The sequence below is a fragment of the Callorhinus ursinus genome, unplaced genomic scaffold (assembly GCF_003265705.2).
Source record: "Callorhinus ursinus isolate GAN/ISIS: 27379988/994484 unplaced genomic scaffold, GSC_fseal_2.0 scaffold32, whole genome shotgun sequence".
Taxonomy (NCBI): Eukaryota; Metazoa; Chordata; class Mammalia; order Carnivora; family Otariidae; genus Callorhinus; species Callorhinus ursinus.
The window spans coordinates 13,757,561-13,779,003 of NW_027397094.1; the positions used below are offsets into that span (position 1 = coordinate 13,757,561).

Here is a 21,443-nt window from a genome sequence, read left to right on the forward strand (position 1 = left end):
GAGAGAGAGAGAGAGAGAGCATGAGTGGGAGGGGCAGAGGGAGAGAGAAAATTTCTAGCAGCCTCCCTGCTGAGTGTGGAGCCCGACACCAGGCTTGATCCCACAACCCTGAGATGATGCCCTGAGCCGAAACCAAGAGTCAGACACTTAACCAACTAAGCCACGCAGGCGTCCCATCCCCCATTCTTAAATGTGAGAACACTGAAGTAAAGGGAGCACTTATAAACAACTTACCCAAAGTCGCACAGTTTGTAAGTGGAGTGGTGGATCTGAGAACGTGAACCAGCCTGACCCCAGTGCATGGTGTCCCCTTCCTCTGCCTTGTGGCCTTGTTCCTCCCTGTATCCCTAGGGACTGGTGTGGGATGACACTAGTAGGTGCACACTAGTATGGGGCAGGAAGATCGGTGAGGGCTTTGGAAACCATTATAATGTCTGTTCCTGTGGACATGGGTGGCCATTCCAATTTAGCTAAGAGTTGTGTACAATAAAGACTCGGGCATGCCAGTGGAAGAAAAATGACATGCATCTGCTTTAGCATTCTGCACAGCACCAGCATTTCCCCCCTTTGCCTTTTTTAGCTTCCAAAAATCCAAAAACATCAAGAGCTTGACAGGACGTTGCTTTTTAGACAAATGAATCACCTTGAATTTCTGTCTGGCTTTCAGCTCATGTACCACATGAGTTCCCTGTCCTTTTCCTGTCAAATTTGTCTCAAAGCTCACCTCTGCCAAGAAGTGCCCCCATCATGAAGCCCAAAATAATGACAGGGCATGATACTATTCTCTCTGCTGTGGGCTCCACACCAGCTACATGGTTTATCTGAATATTCATGAGGAGAAAGATTAGGTTATCTGTGGTTGGAATATTCTCCATATTATCACCATCACCCCCACCATCATCCCCATCATCACTATCACCAATATCACCATCACCATGATCATCATCGCTATCATCTTCACCATCATCATCATCATCATCACCATGATCACCATCATCATCGCTATCATCTTCACCATCACCGTCACCAACACCATGATCAGCATCATCATCATCGCTATCATCTTCACCATCACCATCGTCACCAACACCATGATCACCATCATCATCGCTATCATCTTCACCATCATCATCGTCACCAACACCATGATCACCACCATCATCACTATCATCTTCACCATCATCACCGTCACCACCACCATGATCACCATGATCATTGCTATCATCTTCACCATCATCATCATCATCATCACCATGATCACCATCATTGCTATCATCTTCACTATCATCATCACCATGATCACCATGATCACCATCATCATCGTCGCTATCATCTTCACCATCATCATCATCATCATCACCATGATCACCACGATCACCATCATCATCATCGCTATCATCTTCACCATCATCATCATCATCTTATAATCTGCAGAGAGCGGGAGCCATGGTTTGTGTGAGTCTGGGGATTCACATTTGAAGTCAACTGAAGCTGGATACAAAACCTCTGCACCAAGTGCAGTTTGGGGCTTTATACACACCATCACATTTAAGCCTGTGCAGGTGGAACACGCGGTCTAGACAAGAGCTTTGAGAGCCCAGAGGAAGGGCAATCCCAACTACAACCCCCAAAGGTGGGTATTGGGGGCTCTGTTTTAGAGAGAAGGAGTGAAGCTTAGAGTTTTTGGTGACCAATCTATGGCCACAGAGTGAAATAAAGGCAAAGCTGGGTTTCGAACCTGAGCTGTCCAAGGACAAGCCTGCATTCTTATCATTTTATCACTGTGCACCCAGTGTCGGCTGGTGGCTTTCTTACCCATTGTTGCTCCGTCCTGCCCAGGTACCGCCTCCTTGTTCTTCCCTATGAGGAAAGAGTGTTGACCTATTTCCTGCCCGGCGGCATATCTAAAGAGGTCTGGAACTGAAGAGAACAAAGGCCTCACGCCCCTTCTCTGCCTCTTTGATAATATAGATGAGTTGGATCAGAGAATCCTCAAAGTCCCTTCCTGATCTTTTAAGATCTCCATGCAGATGATTTTTTTCCCTAAATGTGGTGAAATTTTAAAATTTCAGTATGCCCGTGAGCTGGCTTACTAGCTTTGACTCTATGATTAAGAATCACATGGAAAGTAAGAAATGGGTGGGATGGGGTGGGGTCTGTGTCTCCTGTGCCCATCAGCTGCATGCATCCTCTGGTGGCCCATACACACCTGCACATGCCTCTCAGAATGCTCCCGCATCTATGCACAGGGGCTCTTCTCCGCTGTCTGTTAACTCAGCTCCTCTAGGATCACCCTCTGGAAAGCAACCCTTCCTTGCTCTACTTCCGTGCCACTGTAACACGGATCTTGCAAATGTTCATAAGGGCCCTGGAACAATTTTACTATATTTCTTGTTGATAAGTCTAGCCTAAGGCATCTGGAACCCCAAAGAGCAGTAATCCCATTGATACAGCAATTACTTAAATGGCTACTATTCTTCAAACCCACAAGCATGAGCATTGGATCTGACCTTTGGCAAAACTTCCATGAAGCTGCATGGGAAAACACAACATTGCTGCAGCTGAATTCCATGTGCTCTGAAAGTACAAGGTTAAATTACATAATCTCCATAAACTGCTGAACTTCAAAGACAAAGCCTAGATATCCTTTCAGGGATTACCAAAGACCCCAGACAACCAGGGGATGGATGGAGGCTGAAGTACATGAGAACAGAGGAGATCAGGAGCTAACACAATATTTCCTATTGCCTCAGTGAAAGCTGAAAAATCACTTGTAGAATATTCTGGACTCATCTATGGGAGAGTCTGGCTGTCACTGAATTTCCCTGGGATGGAGTCAGCAGCTGTCTAGCTGAGATGCAGGGGTGAGGTGGGGATGACACATGAGGAGAAACAAATGAGCTACACTAGGAACACCATGATGAGAGGACACAGGGGTGGACCCTTTCAAGCACGGGAGACCCAGTATAAAAGCAGGAGGGTGCTGTCACCATCTGGGTCATGAAGACAATGCTCTGTGTTTCGTTTCTCCACTAACGCATCCTTGAATATTTCACATGATATCGTAAAACAGGCAGAGATGATCTAACCCTATGTCAGTCACACCCACCTCATTTCTTCTTTTGCTGACGCTGGGACCCATTATGACTTCCCATTCAGACCTGGAGCATGGCTTGTGTGTGTGCGTGTGCACCTGTGTGGTGTCAGGGGGTGGGGTGGGGGGAGGTACTCTGCCTCAGCAGCGAGCCTCACCAAAATCTCCTGGCATAAAGATGGTTATATGGCACTGCCATTATTTATCACCAAGCAGAAGACACAGGCCAATTAAAAACTAAAGTTCCCCAATTTTTGCCCATTTTTTTCTAAACCAATTACAAAAACAACAAAACATCACACATCAACTGCAGGGCTCTCTGGACATGTCGCTGCTTTTGGGGTTGATGGTTCTGGAAAATAAGGCAGGAAACAAGACTGCTCCGAGTCAGGGGGAAGGGTAAAGGCAGAGGGATGTGCTGAGCACAAGACCGTTTTGCCCCTCCGTCCCTCTGTTGGGCCCTCTCAGCTGGTGGCTTGACCAGGGCTCTTGGGTCCCACGGGAGGCCAAACGGGTCAGGCCTCCATGCCACCTGACTCCTGTATCCAGGGGTACAAAGGTAGCTTCACCCACTGGGTTATGAGCAACTCGAGGGCAAGAATGTGCTTGGAACTTCCGCTCCCCAGGGCCCCACAGTGCAGGGTCAGAGTAGGTAGCTGGTGAAAGCTTACTGCAGAAAGGAATGCTTGTAGGAATCAAGAATGAACGAGCCAGTGGGTAAGCAGGGCTAACCTAGGCATTTGGGTCTGGGTGGGGCGGGGAGATGTTGGGGTAACCACAGGCCCCTTCAACAGACAGAGAGGTTCCCAGCCTAACACCATCGCCTCCCCACTCAGCACCCCAACCCTCCAGCCTGGCTTCATGGGACATATCATATTTTGTTTGTTTACTGTTTGCTTCCCCACTAAAATGTAAGCTCCACAAAGGCAGGGATTTTCACTTGTTTTGCTCACTGCTGTTATCCGTAGCACCTAGAACCTTGGCAGATTTTGTAGAACAAATGAAGGCCTATCTCCATCCTCCTAGGGTGGAAGGCCTTGATTCCAAAGTGCCCTCACCCTATAAAGAGCTGTTGATGGGAGACCAGGCCAGAGCATGTCTGGGGCTCAGGGTTAAGAAAGGTCAACCAAAGAAGACCACCAGCTCGCATCAGACAGAAGACCCCATGGCACCAGGAAGGCAGGGGTGTGCTGGGGTGTTGCTAATCAGGACTGCCCTGGTGATGCCTTAGCATTCACACTGGGCCCCACTAACATGTGCCAAAGTTTCCTGGATGGACCTATTTTCAGAATGCCTGACTTTGGCGAGAAAATGAGCACCGAAATGTTTTTCACCAATATAGAAGTTCACTCTAGGGTGAAGAAAAAGTGACAATTCAGAGCAAGAGATCCAGCTTTGTAATACTTTAAGATGTACACTCAAAATTTTGGCATTTCTCAGAAACTGGGTTCTCTCTCCCTGCTAAAAAAACCCCACAAAGAAACAAAAAACGAAAACACGTGAGTCACTGTACTGTCGACGTGAAATGGGGCATATTCTGTAAGCAGTTGTGGTATTAGCGCTTGGAGCCTTACTTTTGCAAGCAGCTCTGATGATATTTGTCCTCTACTCAAAATGTCCCCAAGGATCCTGCTGCTTTGAGAATAAAGCCCTTGATCCAGCAGCATCCAAAGCCCTTCTGCTCTGGGCCTCAATCTGACTATAGCTCTAACATCTGCCCTGCCCTGTCCACACACACCCTGGCTGCCTGCCCTCCTGCCTGCCTCCTCCTTACAGCTCGTTCTGGTTTCCATGTGGGTCTCTCTCTCTCTTGCTCACTGTGAGCTCCTACGGTGAGGAACATCATCTGCGTTCCCCACATGTGTCCGCATGCCCCATACACAGACGTCAACAAGAGTTTGTTCAACTGCATGGGCCTGCAGCCTCGCACTCTGCTCCACATCCCACAGTGCAGCGGTGGTATTTCTAGATCCAGTCTCATGGCTTCTCTGTTCTCTGTTCTACCTAGAACGCTCCCCCCCCCCCCCCCCCCCCCCCCCCCGCCCCAGTATTCATGCCAGAATTCAACCCTCTCTCCAAGGTGTGGGAGGGTCACCAGGGGCTGCTCCTGTCTAACTTCCCCCACCCCACTTATGTCCCACAGCCAATCAGAGCTCCCTCACGGGCCATGCTCTCTCTGTGTAGCCTCTGTGCTTCCCCGAGCTACTCTGCCTGCCCGGGGTCCAGCCCCCAGAGCACCGTCTGCTTGTCTTTAAAGAGGTTGTTCCTCGGTCATCTCCTCAAAGAAACCTTCCCACCCTGCCCCAGGACCCAGGCACCTGGGCTCTCCCCCAGGCTCCCCTGCACATACCCCACTCCCCCTTGCTTGCCTGTCTGGCTCCCATACTGGGTGCTCCTTCACCTCTGTGTCCCTAGTGCCTCGCCCAGACAAGACGTGTGATGCTGCTTTCAGAAGAAACAAACATCTGGATCGCAACCGCTCCACTTTGCTCCTTAGTCCTTGAATGTTATTGCCACAAGACCACACACGGTTCCTGCGTTAAGTCCGCACAGCTACGTACACACTTGGCCCTGGTAGGATTTAAGATGAAAGGCATCAAAACTGCCCCCTTCTTGGCTCAGACTGTTACTCGGTGTTTCTGAAACAGAATCAGTTGGCTAGTTTACAAAAGCCCAAAACTACCAAAGGCAGAGGAAAACATCTGTCACCACTGTACCGTTCACTCTTTTGGCAGCTACGCAATAGCAGAAGGTTCTAGCATTTGCTTATGAAAAGAGGTCACTACGGGTAGAAATTCCTGGAAGGCCTTCTGACAAGTGTGCAGGAGCTCCAGATCCGCTCTGGCTGATCTCTGCTGCCCGTGGCGGGCCCCTGGGATCTGAGAAGCTGTCCTCCTGTCTCGGAAAGTCATACCTGCACGGATCTGATGCAGCCTCCTCCCCAGGCGCCCAGCTGTGGAGGAGACTCCGGGGAAACCCTGGCGGGTTGTGCCGGCAGTTTCTACAGCGCCCACACGCATCTCTTGCTGCTTCCTTGGTGCATGTCAGCAAACACCAGGGGACCACCAGGCTTGAGACTGGGAACCCAGGATGCTTGGGCTGGGGGGTTTTCACGTTCACACTCTTAATTCCTGACAACAGTGCCCGATCATGAGAAGCCCGGGTCAATCCTAGGATGCCTTGTGCATCCGGAGTGGATTTCTCCAAGGAATAACCCCTGCATGACCCCGCAGGCTTAGCACTTGTACCCACTCTTGTCATGTAAATAGATCACCGTAAGGCGCCCAATGAATGCGGCCTGGGCTACATCCTTGGCTGCAACCCACAGAGGACAGCACAGGGCAGTGACAGTTCCTCACATTTTAATGGCATTTCACAGTTGATAGGGCACTTGTGCGTACGGTGTCTCATCTGATCACCCAACAATCTTGTGTGCAAGATAGTGCATGTGTCATCACATTCTGTTTACAAATGAGCACCTGAGGCTCCCAGAGCTTACGTGATCGCCCGTGGAGCCTCTCCTCCCTCTAAAGTGGCACAGGACCGGGGCTCAAACATCCCCGGGGCCCAAAGTGAGTCACTCATCAGCGCTACATAGTACGGTGAATCCTGGCTCCTGCATTTGGTCAGATGGGCAGCATTTAAAAACCTCACATGTGTCTCCAGGGCTGTTAGAGTCAAAGTGTGGCCCTTGGGCCGGCAGCGGCTCTAGCAGCATCCCCGGGAAGCTCGTGAGGAAAGCAGAATCTCAGATCCACCCAGACCGACCAAATACATCAGCGTCCGCCCTTCAGCGAGATCCCAGGTGGACTCGCTGGGGTTCGGGGGCTCTGTGCTGAGCAATGGATGCTTTCCTCTCTGCCCTGGCTGACTTTTTTAGCTTCACGCTGGGGAAACCTAGCCTAGCAAGGGGAGGGCTTGGGGCAGAGAACCTTCCATCTGATTGCTTCCTGACAGCCACAAGAAGACCTACCTTCACTGCTTCCCTCTCTGTGAAAGGGCTCTACCTTTGCTCTTTTCTGCCTAGTTTCTTGCCGAAACACTTCTTTTAGCCAGAGACACAACTCCTCAGCTGCCTCTAGATCTTTCCCTCCCCAGCACTAATTCTGACAAAAGCCCCAAAACGGAAGATGTGATTTCAGTTTTCCTTGACTTCCAGGAATCCCAAAGTCTGTTTCGAGGACTCCCAATGTAGCTGTGACAGAGTCACCATCTCCTAAGTCAAGTCGGTGATGTTAAAATGTTTCTCTCCCTTTCCTGAGAAAGAATCTTTCCTTGCCCCTCCACGGCTATGTGCGCGGCTTGACCAGCTACCCAGTAACTGGTTGGTAAATGGGGCAGCTCTGCTCAGAGCTGATTTTCAAGAAAGATTTTGTGACTTTTTTTTTTTTTTTTAAAGAGGTGGAGCTAAGCTTTATTGTAGAAACTGGGCAGGGTTTTAGCTGGCTTCCCTGATTATGTTGTGATTACTGGCCCTGCCCATCACTGCTCTCCAGCTGACTCCACCTCCAAAATCTATTCATGGTCCTTCCCAGACACTTCGTACAGGGAGACAATGAGCGGAAATCGTGTTGACTGATGTCTGTGTTGAACTAATCCACTTCAGGGACCTCTCCTTTTTCCCACCTGGACTCTTTTAACCACCACCGAGCGTGGTTCCTTCTGTATTGTTCTCAGCAGTCAGTTAAGGGGTGCGGGGCCTGGCCTGAGTGGCCCGCAGTGCCTGTCTTGTCCTGAGGTGAGCAGTGGGCACGAGGGGGATACGTGTTTAAGGCGGCAGCCCGTCCTGCCCTCAGGGGAGGCCTCGTTTCAGCACGCAAGGGAGAAGGGAGCAGGGAAACCCTTGTCACCTTCTCTGCCAGTGATTCTCTCTCAAGAAAGGCCACAGCAGCTCACTTTGAGCTCTTTGTTAAGAAGAAGGACCTCAATATTCTAGGCAGTTTAAAGAAAGGCAAACTTCTAATCACAAACTATGCTCAGAGCTACACGACTGTTAAGTACATTGTTTACTGAGTATCTGTTCTTGTCTGTGACCAAAAGCAGACCATTATTTTCCTCTTGCCCTGAGGACAATCGTGGGCCCTAGCAAAGTTTCTAAACCTGTCTGCTTTTGGCTGCTCTTCAAGAGAGATGTATTAAGTGCCTCTTTGGCAATTTCTGGCGGGTCCATAAGCCACTGGTTTAATTTAATATTGAGAATGCCCCAGGCCTGGGCCCTGGTTCTGGGCTCCAGGCTCCTTACTCCTGCCCCAGACCTTGTCCCCAGATTTTGCTCTGAATCCTTTCCACTAAGGGGACGTGTGGGGCTGCCTTGTGACTCAGTCCGTGCACCATCGGAGCCCCTTCCTCTGGAATCAGTGGTCTGACTTACAACAAAGGAGCCAGTCCAGATTCTCTCTGAACCGTACAAAAGTTGGGCACCTCACACCTCCACCTGTAACTTTACAGGGACATCTAATGGTAGGTTCCCATAGAAAGATCCTGATCCGAGTCTAGACCTCCATTCCCCAAACTCTTTGCTCCTTGTTTTTACTTATCTCGTGACTTTTGGTGGCAACTTCAGAACAGGGCTGAAGCTTGAAGCAGATGGTACGGGGGGGCGTGGTGGTTTTATGGGGCATGTGTCTGGTGAGGTGGGGTGAAGTGGGAAAGAAGACAGTGGTAAAGGAGTGAAGAACCTTCAACTTTCAATTTTTTTTCCCACCTCTGGGGCTGACCAAAGCTAAGCTCTCAGGGCCCACCTGGTCACCTTAGCCAGCATTCTTTCCTGTTTTTTTTTTTCTGAGTAGTTCTGATTTGGGCCAGCAGGAAGCCCTCGACACAGCCCACAGAGGGCCTCCAATTAGGGCAACCATGAGATCCCGCAACTGGCCTAGGATGAGGACTCAAGGTCAAGACCAACGATTTGATTTCCGAGGAGGGCTGGGGGTACCCTGGTCTCTATTGAGCTGGAGGGCTTGTCAGGGTTTCTGGCTTCTTTGTGAAAGGGCGGTCATACCAGTGGACTCCATATGAGAAAGCAGAGTCAACAACGACTCAGAAGCTGCTCAGAAGCTGCTTCGATTTTGAGAGCCACACTGCCGGGTAATCAGACCCATGCAATCACATCACCAAAGGTGGAAATGTCTTGGGTTGGAAGGAGAATGAGTAATCAATTTTTTTGCAGCGAACATCTCCATGAGGGAAGGTAAGCTGCAGGAAGCAGCCATGTCACCTGGCTCCATGGACTCGCGTTGCTCACCCCAGCCTGAGGAGGGGTAACGGAGTTACAGAGTTGTCCCCGTTCTACCCTTTCTGGGGACCTACCACAGGCTCTCTCTAGAAGATGCAGCCTTTTGTTTCGTATGAAGGAGTTCTTAGGGCGGAAGACACAGGGAGCAGGTGTTCACCACCCCGGGGAGGCGGGGAGAGAATCCCGATCCTGGCCCCGCTCAGACAGCAGGGGACTCTGGGACCTCTCACCACTGTTCCCACTGGCCCGACACAGTGCCAGCTTCCGGGACAGCCCGGCGGCACCAGCACTCAGGAGAGCAGCCCAGGGCTCGGGGCCTGCCGTCCGTGAGCTGCCTACCTGTATCTCTGCCTCACAGACTGCTTCTCCTCCGACTTGCAGACGTGGCCCACGTAGTACAAGGGGAAGAACAGAAAGTTCCAGTTGGTGGCAAACCACGTCAGGGTGAAAGGAGCATCGAACTTCCTGAAGGTCAGCTTGGCGAGCTGCGTGGAGCCTGCCCAGGAGGAGCACACGCACAGCACCACCGCCACGCCCCAGAACATCTTCTTGAGCTGCGCCCGGGAGCATCTCCAGCAGTGGGGGCTCGTTCTGCCGCCGGCCTCCGCCCCAGCCGGCGCCTGGGCCTCCGCCGGGCCCGGGGAGTCCCGGGGGCGCTCCTCCCCTGGGGGGAAGAGAAGGGCTTGGTTACCTGGGGGGCCTGCACACCTCCCCCTCACCGTCCCAGACCAAGGTGCGGGCAGGATCCAGGAGGCACCTGACCCCACTGTCGCTGTCACGGCCAGCCACCCTGCGGGGTGGGGGGGAGGGGGGATGAGGGGCTGTGGAGGCAGCTTCCTGAAACAAAACTTAAATGGAAGCCATTTTTCACTGGTCTTGTTATCCTCTGGGATCCTGACCCTCACAGTGTGGTCCCTGGGCTGACAGCAAGGGCACCCACCCCCCAGCTTGCTGGAAACGGAGCGTCTCAGGCTCCACCCCTGAAGCCCAGGAGCTGAAGCTGCATTTCAACAGGTGATCTGTTGTGGTGAAACACTTGTCCAACACACACAGGCTGAAATCTTTCTGCCCTGGTCTGTGCCCGCTCACGTGTCCTGCTGTGCCCACAGGGCCGAGGGCATGCCAGGGGCCGGGGATGCCTGCATGAGAAGGTCATAGGCCCTGACCTCTAAAAGCTCCCGGGACCCTGCAAGAAGCTCCTCCGGCCTGCTACTTAAAGGCACAGATGCCGAGATGCTCATCTTATTTTGCATGCCTAGCAAAAAGAGACTTTTCTCTCTCCTCTCTTTATCTGCCCCATCTTCCTGATGATGGCCTTCAGTTGCACTTCGAAGTGTTACTTAAAAACCACAGCCTCTGGCAGCAGCCACCGTGGAAGGCCTCAAGACATTCCATTCTAAGCCACGTGACTTCTGGAAACCAGGCCACAGCCCGCAGCGTTCCCACAGCCCGCGAGGGGCTGAAAAGACCTTATTTTCCACTGTTTGGTTTTCATTCATGATTGTGTGCATGTCAGTCAGCTGGAAAATTTAAACAGAGCTGTACCTCGCATAGGGGGTAACCACGGACAGATGCAAACCTCCAGGAGATAGCGTACTTGCCTTTCTTCCGTTCAGCCTGGCACTTGGCGGAACGGGGGCGCCCAGTGCTAAAAGGTGGTCTCCACCATGGGGGTACAGGAGATAGTGCAAAATACACCGGGGTCGCATATACTCTGTATATTTTGTTTAATGACATTAAACCAAGCTTTGTGTGTCACACTTTCTAAAACATAATAAATCCATGAGGCAAAATCCTGAAAGTAGCCTCTTATACAGATGTTAGCTAATCCTATGATGAACGGCCAGCCCTGGCTGTATCTGTTTTAGCCAAAGGTAATCCCAAGCCTTACGTGACTAGTGGGGGAGAGATCACGTCCTTTACTAGCCCCAATCCTACTTGACCCCATCTATATTGTGCTTCCTTACCCGCTTTATTAACATTTAATGTCCCTCTTCCTCTTTCTTCTCATGTGAGTATATAGGACAGCCAGAAAGCGTTTGGAAAATCAAATGCATAACCACCCTCTGAGCTTCCAGTGAATTGTGTGTTTCTGCCATGGGATGGAGGGGAGGGAGAGACACAGAAGGGCAAAAGCAAGGCAGAGTCCCATCCTTCTGTGTTACACCCTCCCACCAGGATGTCTGGACGTTCGTTCCCAGCGAATCCCCACAACTTAAGGCAAATTCAATTTCAGATGGAAGCATGCACATTTCAATTTATACACCAATTACCTGACATCGTGGGTGAGCCCTGCAACCTTTCATTATTGGGATAATTTCCAAGCAGTGCTGGGGGTGATCTCTCAACTATCATCACCACTATCAAAAACTCATAGGGAAATGAAAAAAAAAATCTGCGGAAAAAGAAAATACAGTTTCCCATGACTAACTTCCTACTGAAGACGGACTCTGGAGAAGGGTGAGTAAATTCAGGCTTGCGGCTTGTTTTCTTCATTTAGTTCTTCATTGTGGCAAATACGGTTTTAAAACTTAATGAAGTAATGACAGGTGCTGTGTCCTGGTATGATCACAGAGAAAGTCACCAAATCATGTGATGTTGTGTGAAAATGCTCCCATAGGTTTGGAATAAAGAAGTCAAACTCCTAACTTTGTCACCCTTTCAGATCATTTAACCAAGGGAATATTTAATAATATACAAGCAATACAAAGACATTCAAAACTAAAATCTACACTACTCTTTAAAAATCACAACAATGCTTCCCAACATGTTAACAGGCATTATAAGCAAAAAGGATTCCATGATCAAAAAATTTGGAAAATACTAGGTAGATCAGAGCCGGGTTCCTTTGCTTTAGGAATATTCAGGGCTAATGGACATTGTGAATTTCCACAGCTATAGAATGTGTGTTTCCCATATTATTATTATTATTATTATTATTATTTTTAAGGACTTACTTATTTGAGAGAGAGCACATGCACACGCATGCACGAGTTGGGGAGGGGCAAAAAGGGAGGGGAGAGAATCTCAAGCAGACTCCGCACTGAGTGCAGAGCCTGATGTGGGGCTCGATCTCATGACCGTGAGATCATGACCTGAGCTAAAATCAAGAGCTGGCCGCCTAACCAACTGAGCCACCCAGGCGCCCTTGTTTCCCATATTATTTAAATGTAACACCTGTGGTAGGAATGGTGCCCCTTGGAACACACTTTGGGAAACACTGGGATAGACCCACAAAGAATCCTAGGCATCCAACCCGAATTCATCGCAAACTTTCCGTTTCACTGTACTGAGCTTCTTATGATAACAATAATTATTTATCAATTTCATTACCTCATTCATTCCTAATACTTCTGTCAGAGTAGACCTACTTCCCATAAACTAAAAATATTCTTTGTAAGTAGTTTACAAGAGTAATGAAGAGCATAACTAATAAGGAATTCATGCTAATCTGAGTACCCAGAGATAATACTGTTGAGATTTTTCCAGCATTTTTCCTAGTCTTTTGTGTCTTCGCACCATACACACACACACACACACACACACACACACAGCAAAACTGGGATCATATTATATTTCATCCAGCATTCATTTAACTGAATGCATAATGGCACAGACTTCCTAAGTCTCAAAAGGCTCCATACAGCATGACGTATTGTAGGAACATCTCAGTTAGCTAGGGAACTGCCATGAAGCATCCGCCCTGTGCCAAGAGCTCTGGACAGTCAATAAAATAAATATAAAGCATGATTACTGTTCTTCAGGAACTTACAGCCCATCCGGGAGTGACAAAACAGACCTATGAAAGCATTACAGAACAATTATGTGCAAAACAGATTTTGGCTGTAATGGAAATCCTGAACAGAGCATGACCGGTGTGGGCTGTGATAACAGTGAAAAGAACCAGATGAAACAGAAGCCTGGCCTGGGTCTTGAAAAGACAGAAAGGCTCTCAGTAAAAAGGGGAGCAAAGTTCAGGGTCAGGAATACACATGCTCTGCTGAGGGGCAGTGAGCAAGGCAGCGGGATCGGAGAGCCCACTGGGACACCCAATCTTGCCTTGGTCAGACGTTCAGGCCAAAGGGACCAGAGAAAATTCAGATGTTAGTCCTACGTTAGTACGTGCCCCAGTGTCTATAACAAACAGCTACAGTGAATTAAGGAATAACTATAGAGTGGTATAATAAGTTTGGTTTGCAGGCACACTCATTCTCCACTATTCGAAAAGCAGCAAATGCATCCCATGTCATGGACCATTCTCAGGGTCATTTTCTTTTTCTTTTTTTTTTTTTTTAAAGATTTTATTTATTTATTTGAGAGAGAAAATGAGATAGAGAGAGAGCATGAGAGGGGAGAGGGTCCGAGGGAGAAGCAGACTCCCCGCCGAGCAGGGAGCCCGATGCGGGACTCGATCCCGGGACTCCAGGATCATGACCTGAGCCGAAGGCAGTCGCTTAACCACCTGAGCCACCCAGGCGCCCTCTCAGGGTCATTTTCAATGCACTGTTCAATTTATGCTCAGGTTTCAGAGAGGAGGAATTACAATGGAGGGGGGCACTATCACTTTATCAAAAGCCTCTCAAATCTTCAAGTGCAGGAAACTTTCGCTGACATTCCTTCCCATCCTAAACTGTAAGTCAAGCGATTCCTCTGCATTTGGTTTCCCTCCTTCAGTATATATAACAGCTGAAAGAGGCAGTGCAGACTGCTTCAAAGAAATCAGTGCTGGATTAGCCTCATGCTGTTTCCTGTCCCAGCTCCTTTGACCATTATTATACGACTAGGGATGCTATTTATGTCACCCTTCCCTCTCTAACACCCCTTCCCTCTCACTGCCCCTCTACTGATGATCTTGTGCCTTCCATCCTAACCTTGCACTTGAGCCAACAGTTCGGGGAGCAATGCAAAGTAGATTATACACTCTGACCCAGTGGTCGTACATGCTATAATGGTGGAGCCAAGCATCTCCTTTTGGTTATGCCACTTAATTCATTCAGCAGCACTGGGGGATGAGTGGGCTCTTCTCTGTTCTGTTGCCCGAGTTGCTTCCACTGGCCACTGTAGAAAAAGGTGTGTGTGTGTTGGGGGAGTGTTCTCTTGTACACAACGTGTACTCCATGGCATGGTGAGATATAACCCTATCCATGCATGAACTTCCATCCTGAGCTCTGATCTCCGAGAGAGGCAATGGATTGACACCATGCATGAGTCCTATGACCTGCAAAATCACACTCAGTGCTTGGTCTCCTACCAGCGCTTAGAAAGCTTTCATAATCTCGGGTCAAGTACAAGCAGCTCCTAGAGACCAGGTCTGCTCAGGACAAGGAAACTCCAGGTCCTGATGGGTAAGCTGGAGGTCTGGTTTAGCAACCACCTCATTCTGAGATCAAGGCAAGTCCTTTGTCTCATGAATTGTCCACTGCTTTCCCCTGAGAAAATGGTGAATTGGGGTTTTTTTGTGTTTATTCAGTGAAAGTCCATTTCTATAATGAGAAAGCAAGAAAAACTAGAAAAACATTCACTCTTAAAGTTCCCATAAAATGGCTCTTCCAAACTTCCAGGAGAAGACTTTTTTTTTGAGGTCCCCTGAGAATAAGTGGATCATTGGTGACTCTCTCTATGAAAAAGCATCTGGGAAGTTTGTGCTTAGAAAGTGCCCAAGTCATGTCTTAGGGGTAAGAGACCCAGAGCTGGGATCAAAGGCCCATTGGCTGGCACGGTCCCAGCCTCCCAGAAGCAAAGGTGATTCCCTTGTACAGAGACCAGGAGGGGGCAGCCCCCGATGACATCTCTATCAATGAGACCTATACAGCTATTTTTTATAGCTTTTTTGAGGCATACATTTCATAACCATAAAATTCACTTGTTTTAGGAGTACAATTCATGATTTTCATTAAATTTGCAGAACTGTGAAACGATCACCACTATCCAGTCTTAGAACATTTCCATCGCACCAACATGAGTCCTGATGCCCACCTTCTGTCACTACCTACTCCCACCCCCAACCCCAGGCAGCCGAAAAGCTGCTATCTCCACAGATCCGCCTATTCTGGGTATTTCATATGTGACTTCTGCATCTGGCTTCTTTCATTTACCACAATGTCTTTGGGGTTCATCCATGTTGCATTATGTGGCAACAGTTCATGGCCGGGGAGTATTCCATTGTTTGGATATTCTTACACTGTGTTTCTCCATTCGTCAGCTGATGGGCATGCACATCATTTCCCCTTTTTGGCTACTGTGAATAATGCTGCTGTGAATGCTGACGTAAAATTCTGTGTGGCTTATGCTTTCATTTCTCTTAGGTGGACTAGCTATGTTTTGGGGCTGCTTATCCCACTAATATTTATTGACACCTGCTGTGAGGCACAAAGCGGCCAAGTGGCTACGTGCCCACGTTTTAGAGGGGTCGGTACCTCTAGCTCCGTCCAAACAGGACACGGTGGAGAGCTGCTCCGGGAATGGGAGCCTCCTCTCTGTTCTTCGTGGACTTTCCAGGGGGAGAGGGCCTGCAGTTCCCATTTATCGATCACTGATACATACACCAGTTCAGGGCCGGGCCACCCAACTAAATAGCTTTTGTAAAATGAAGAGCTTAGAAGAAAGCTTTTGTTTACGGCCGTTTGCAAGTGTAATTCATCTCCTAAATATGCACTTCTGCTTTTATCCGATATCCTCTTTAAATACTTGCTCAGTGAGTTTACATGTGACTGTGCATTTTGTTTTGTTTTTTTAAGTAGTGGTTTGGAGAAGAAGGAAGAGGCTGTCCTGTGTAGAAGGCCACTACAGGGACTGGATGTCCCAAAGCAATCCCCATTTCTCATTTCCTGACCCGTTATGCCCACCTGAACTTGCCAGACCATCTGTTTGGACTTCCGGGTTTGGGGTCAGAAAATACTCCCATTATTCGGACATGGCTGAGGCCCCAGTCATGCTCCTGACTGGCACTGGGCACAGGCAAAGAACAGAATCCACAGGTAATTAAAGTTGGAGGCTGGGGTGCCTGGGTGGCTTAGTTGGTTAAGCGTCTGCCTTCGGCTCAGGTCATGATCCCAGGGTCCTGGGATCGAGCCCCACATCACGCTCTCTCTCTCTCTCAAATAAATATATATATTTTTTAAGATTGTATTTATTTGACAGAGTGAGAGAGCACAAGCAGGAGGGGGAGTGTTGATGTAGGCTCATGGTGCTCAACACCCCAGTCAGAAGTGTGGATCACTAAAAGTGGACCTCATGTTTCCAGACGACAGACCCTGTTTTTAAACTTGGAAGAGCCTGACTGGGTGTGGGACTCTGGGCCGGGACTCAGCACCCGGGAATGGAGGTTATGATGAACTGGCCGTTTGTATCCTCCCCACCAAATTCATACACTGCAGCCCAAACCCCCAGTGTGGCTGCCTTTGGAGATGGAGCCTCTAAGAAGGTAATGAAGGTCAAAGGAGGTCGTAAGGGCGGGATGCTGATCTGATAGGGTGTGGCCTTATAGGAAGAGCTAGCCCAGAGCTCATTCTCACGCTGTCCCTGGGTGCACATGGGCCACGTGAGGACACAGTCAGGGGGTGGCCATCTACAAGCCAAGAACCAAATCTGCCAACACCCTGATCTTGGACTTCCAGCCTCCAGAACCAAGAAAATCAGTGTTTGCTGCCAAAGTCACCCAGCCTGTGGTACTTAGTTATGGCAGCCGGAGCCGAGGAACCTGGGGACATCCCCACAGTGGGCGCCGTGCTTGCGGGGGTGTGACGCACAGACCGTGAGCGCCACCGTGCACAATGTGGGGACGAGCTGCGGATGACAGAGTATGTATTTTGATGAACTTTGAGGAGGAGAAATTTCTGCCCTGCTTACTAGATTTTAAATATTAGGTACTAGCTCGTGTGCACCTCCTGAGCATTGCATTGCTTGCATCTTCGTTGGAAAGTGAGTCCCCAAGGCAGTTTGCAGAAGACGGAGCACACAGCAGCTGCAAAGTTGTTTTTAAAACCTGAATTCTTTCCCAGGTGTGGATACGGAATTGGGAGGTGAATGGAGGCTGCTTTTTGGGGGGTGGAGTGGGGTGGTGGGAGGCTTCTCCCCGATCCCCCCGAAGCCCTCCCCTGTGGCAGTTGGCTAGCTGGACTGAATCAGGCCTAAGTCTGGCCGGCTGCCCCTGCCATCTCTCTGTGTCAGTAAAGACATCTCAGACATGCGGACCCCATGTGCACCCCGCTCCCCATTTCCTTGGAGGTCCCCACGTGATTCCCAAGTGTCTAAACAATGCCACCTTGTGCAGCGGATTTACAATAATCCTGGCGCGTACACAGCCGCAGGCGAATGTGACATGTGGGAAAATGTCTGGCTGGAGGTAAGGTTTAAATGAAGCCGTGTGTGCCCCGGGGGAAGGAAGGTCGATGTTCGCCAGGGGAGGGGAGCAAGGGCTGTGTGTGAGCCAGCTCGCTGGCATCCAGTTTGAATCTGCATGCCCTGCCAGGCGCGGCGCGCGCAGCCCCCGGGAACCTCACCATCTGCACGCCTGTACACACAGCAGGTGTCACCGCATGCAGACCGGTGGTATTCTGGGGCCGCCAATGACCCGCGCGCGCACACACATACACGCGCACACACACACAGGCGAGCATGCACACACTCTCCGTTGCTGAGGCTTTTCCTTGGACTGGAGTTCAGGCTGGCGGGGCTCAGAGGGACAGCCACCGTTTTACGAGAGGGCAGACTGTAGGCAGGGGTGGCCCCTCGGGGCAGAATGCAGCTCTGCAGGAAGGAAGGGGTGCACCCTGGAGCCTTCTCCTGGGACAACAGGGCCGTATTTTAACTGGTGGCGTGGGAGCTCATTCAATTTATCTTGAAGAACGAAGCACCGTTTTCTGAAATAGCACCAACTTCTCAGCTTGGTCGGGCATAGGCAGGACTGAACGTGCTCCAACGAGGACAGAAAGTGGGGTCGGCCTTACGGTGTGAAACTCCTCCTCCGAGGCTTTATCTCGCACCTTCTGCATCAACAGAGGCTGACGTGGCTCAGCTAATCCCAAGCCCTGAGGCTTTGCTACAAAAACACCCAGCCTGCCCCGAGCAAAGCTTGGGCATTGCAGCTTCTCTCCGAGGTCTTCCTATACCTTTGCACCACCCTATCACCTGGGGGCCAGAAGTTCCCTCCTGCTGAAGATTCACGGGGCAAGTTGTACTCACGTGGCTGGGCTTTCCTCCTCATGTGGAAATAGCAAAGTCACCCCTGAAAGTACGTGCATCTGCATGAACACACCTACCCGCGCACACTCACACACACACACACACAGGCACGCACATACACATGCACAGGCCAAATCTCTTATTTGTCCCGGGTTCCATTTTCTCGGAGCTCTGCACTCTGAGGACAGCCAGGGAAGGGTTTTAATCAGATAAACCCATCTCTGCTAATGAGTAAGCTACTTAACAGACTCACAGAATGTTTCCTGTGAAAGGGCTGATACAAGATCTATTCCAATCCCCTATCTTTCCAGAGAAGAGAAGGCCGGGCTCTGAGAGGTGAGGCAACATGTCTGGCCTATTAATTAGCAAGTGGGGGAGCAGGAAAGGAGAGGTCAGGGTCCTGACCCTCACCCAGCGTTCTTCCCCACACATCTTCTCCCGAGTCACACAATGTCTTAACCAGTGAAAACGTATCACTTGCCAAAAAGGCTTTTTTAAAAAAATTTTTTATTGTTATGTTAATCAACTTGCCAAAAAGGCTTTTAAGAGTTACATCTCTTCTTGGCTCTTCCAACACAGCTCTCCTGAACCTGTTCCCACCTCTGCAGGCCTCCAGTCCCCATCCATGATTTTAGGCAGATGATTCTACTTCCTACGTTACAAAGAAGATCAACGCCACCAGCTCAGGTCCCTGGCTTCCCTCCCCGACGCGTCCACATTTCTCTGTGTCTTCCTCTCCTATCCTTGCTCTTCTCATTGCTGTTCACGGCACCTCTGTTCCCTGAGTTGCTCAGGCTTAACCTTCAGAGCCGTCTTTGAGGGCTTCCTTTCCAGCCCTCCGGCTGAAACTGTCTGTGAGACACTTGGGTATTTTTGATTCTATCCTAAATACCCTTTATTAAAAAGTATTTGTTGTGACTGTTGAAACAGACTTCTTGACCCATTTTGAACACCCAGTTATAGAAGACTGTCCAATTTTCTCAGACTTCGATGGTGCCTTTCCCTTTCCTGCCTGCTTCATTCTACTCTCCTGAGCCCAGCACTCAGGAGGGCTCCAAACCCTGGCCCCGTCCCTCCCCGCCCAGCTTCTGCAGCAACTGGAGCTCTGGCCCCAGCCGGCGGCTTCGCAGTACCAGCCTTTCCCGGCTCTGCACCTCCGTCTGTGGCCAGGAACACTGTGTTCGAACCTCCCGCCCGTGACAGCGGAAGCCACAGCACAGCCTCTTGCGCGCCGCCCTGCTCATGCTGAAGTCCAAGTCCAAAGAATGGATCGTCATCACCTGGATCTGGGTGAGGGGGAGGATTCTGAGGCCATATCCAGGCTCAGCGGGAAAGACTGTCATTAGACTGTGTCATTTTGGCAAAGCAGGGGGGAACAGGGGCATGAGAGCTGTGTGGTGGCCATCTGCGACCCAGCCAGAAGTGAGCTCACCCCCTGCTGAAACACGCCATTTATTTTATGATCCTTTCATGGAATTTTTAAAAAAACTAGATTCCAACATGTAATTGTTCTTTATATGCATTTGTGACATTTCTGACTTGTTTGGAAGCTCTGTTGAGTCAAGGATTATAACTGACTCCCCCTGGCATCCTCAGTGATATCTGGTTCATCCTCAGTAATATCCAATTAGGTAACATATTTGTTCAATATACAAGTGACTTTTGTTATTAAGGTTTCAGGTCTCGGACAATCCAACCTGGGAAATAGTTTTGGGTACAGGAACACTTTGGCAGTATATTTTTCAAGACCCCTCTCAGACTGGACCAGCAGGGTTGGGTCTCCACTTACACGATCAAGGAGCATCCCAGGATGACAGCCCTACCCCATTAATAGAAACAAAGTAGCCACACCTACAGTGGGGGCGGCTGAGGCAGGCTGACTGCCCCAGGAGCAGAATATCAACAACAGGGAGCCCCAGGGACGGTCCAGACCTCTACCTCCTATTGTAGTGGGAGCTCCAGTGAGCAAACGTTTCCTGAACTCTTACAGAGTGCCATGAGCAGATGTAATTCTCGCTGCTCTCCCAGTGAAATGCAATTGTATCGAGGTGTTGCAACATTTTGGAGCCAGGTAGATACTGACTTGGAGCCCAGCACCCTTGCTTTCCAACCGCATGACCTTGCATGACTGATTTCTCTGAAACTCAGCTTCCTTGTCTATAAACTGGGGTGACAATGCCTATCCTTCCTTTAGGAGAAACAGCAATAAGGTAGCGACCTCCCTAAACAAAGTGCCTGCAACTTGGCAGGCTCATCAGCAAAAAAACCGATTACTCTTATTAGTAAGAGGGACTGTAGGGTCAACACTCATTTCCATAGGAGAGAACGGGTTCCCCCTGAGCTTCAATCATTTGCCAAAGTTACTTGGCTCAGCACGAGAGGCGGGCACTCACCCCATCCATCTAATTTCAAAGCCCTCACTCTTCCCACCTGACTGCACGTTGCCGGCCTCTTGGGGAAATCTGTTATACTGTTCTCAACTACTAATTCCTACTGAATGTAACTGTACTGAATGTGAATTAGCTGGTTGTGAACACAGAAAATCCCAGTAAATACTCCTTGACTAGACATGTGTTACTGATCGTTATTCAGCGTCTGAGTCCGATGGGAAAGAGAGGCAAAAGATATGAGAACAAGATACGCTGTCAGACGGGACAGATGCCATCAACCTGGCTGGAAACCACTTTTCAAGCCTCAAGCCCTAACTGGGGCCCAGCTGCTCTCTCCTCAGGCTTCCTGGCCAAGCCTGTACACACACCATTCCTTCTGCCTGAAACAGCCTTCCCTCCCTTCTGTGCCTGACAAGTTTTCTCACTTCGGTTACAACACCTCTACCTCAGAAAGCTTCCTCCTCAGAGAGGCCTCCTCCTCCTCAGGAAAGTCTTCGCCTCAAGAAGGCCTCCTCCTCAGACGGGCCTCCTCCTGCTCAGGAAG

The 21,443-nt window shown here is 49.8% G+C and overlaps 1 protein-coding gene across 3 annotated transcripts in view; it reads right to left on the bottom strand.

The window, feature by feature from the left end:
- SLC35F3 (solute carrier family 35 member F3) overlaps nucleotides 1-21,443 on the bottom strand; it is a 393,111-nt gene that overhangs the window by 94,221 nt on the left and 277,447 nt on the right. For all 3 annotated transcript variants that reach the window (XR_012374250.1, XM_025850874.2, XM_025850875.2), the window contains one exon: nucleotides 9,666-9,990. Coding sequence is in view for 2 of the 3 variants with exons in the window: in XM_025850874.2 (XP_025706659.1) it covers nucleotides 9,666-9,990 (325 nt within the window). In the remaining variant the exon portion in view is untranslated. The remainder of the gene's footprint in view (nucleotides 1-9,665; nucleotides 9,991-21,443) is intronic.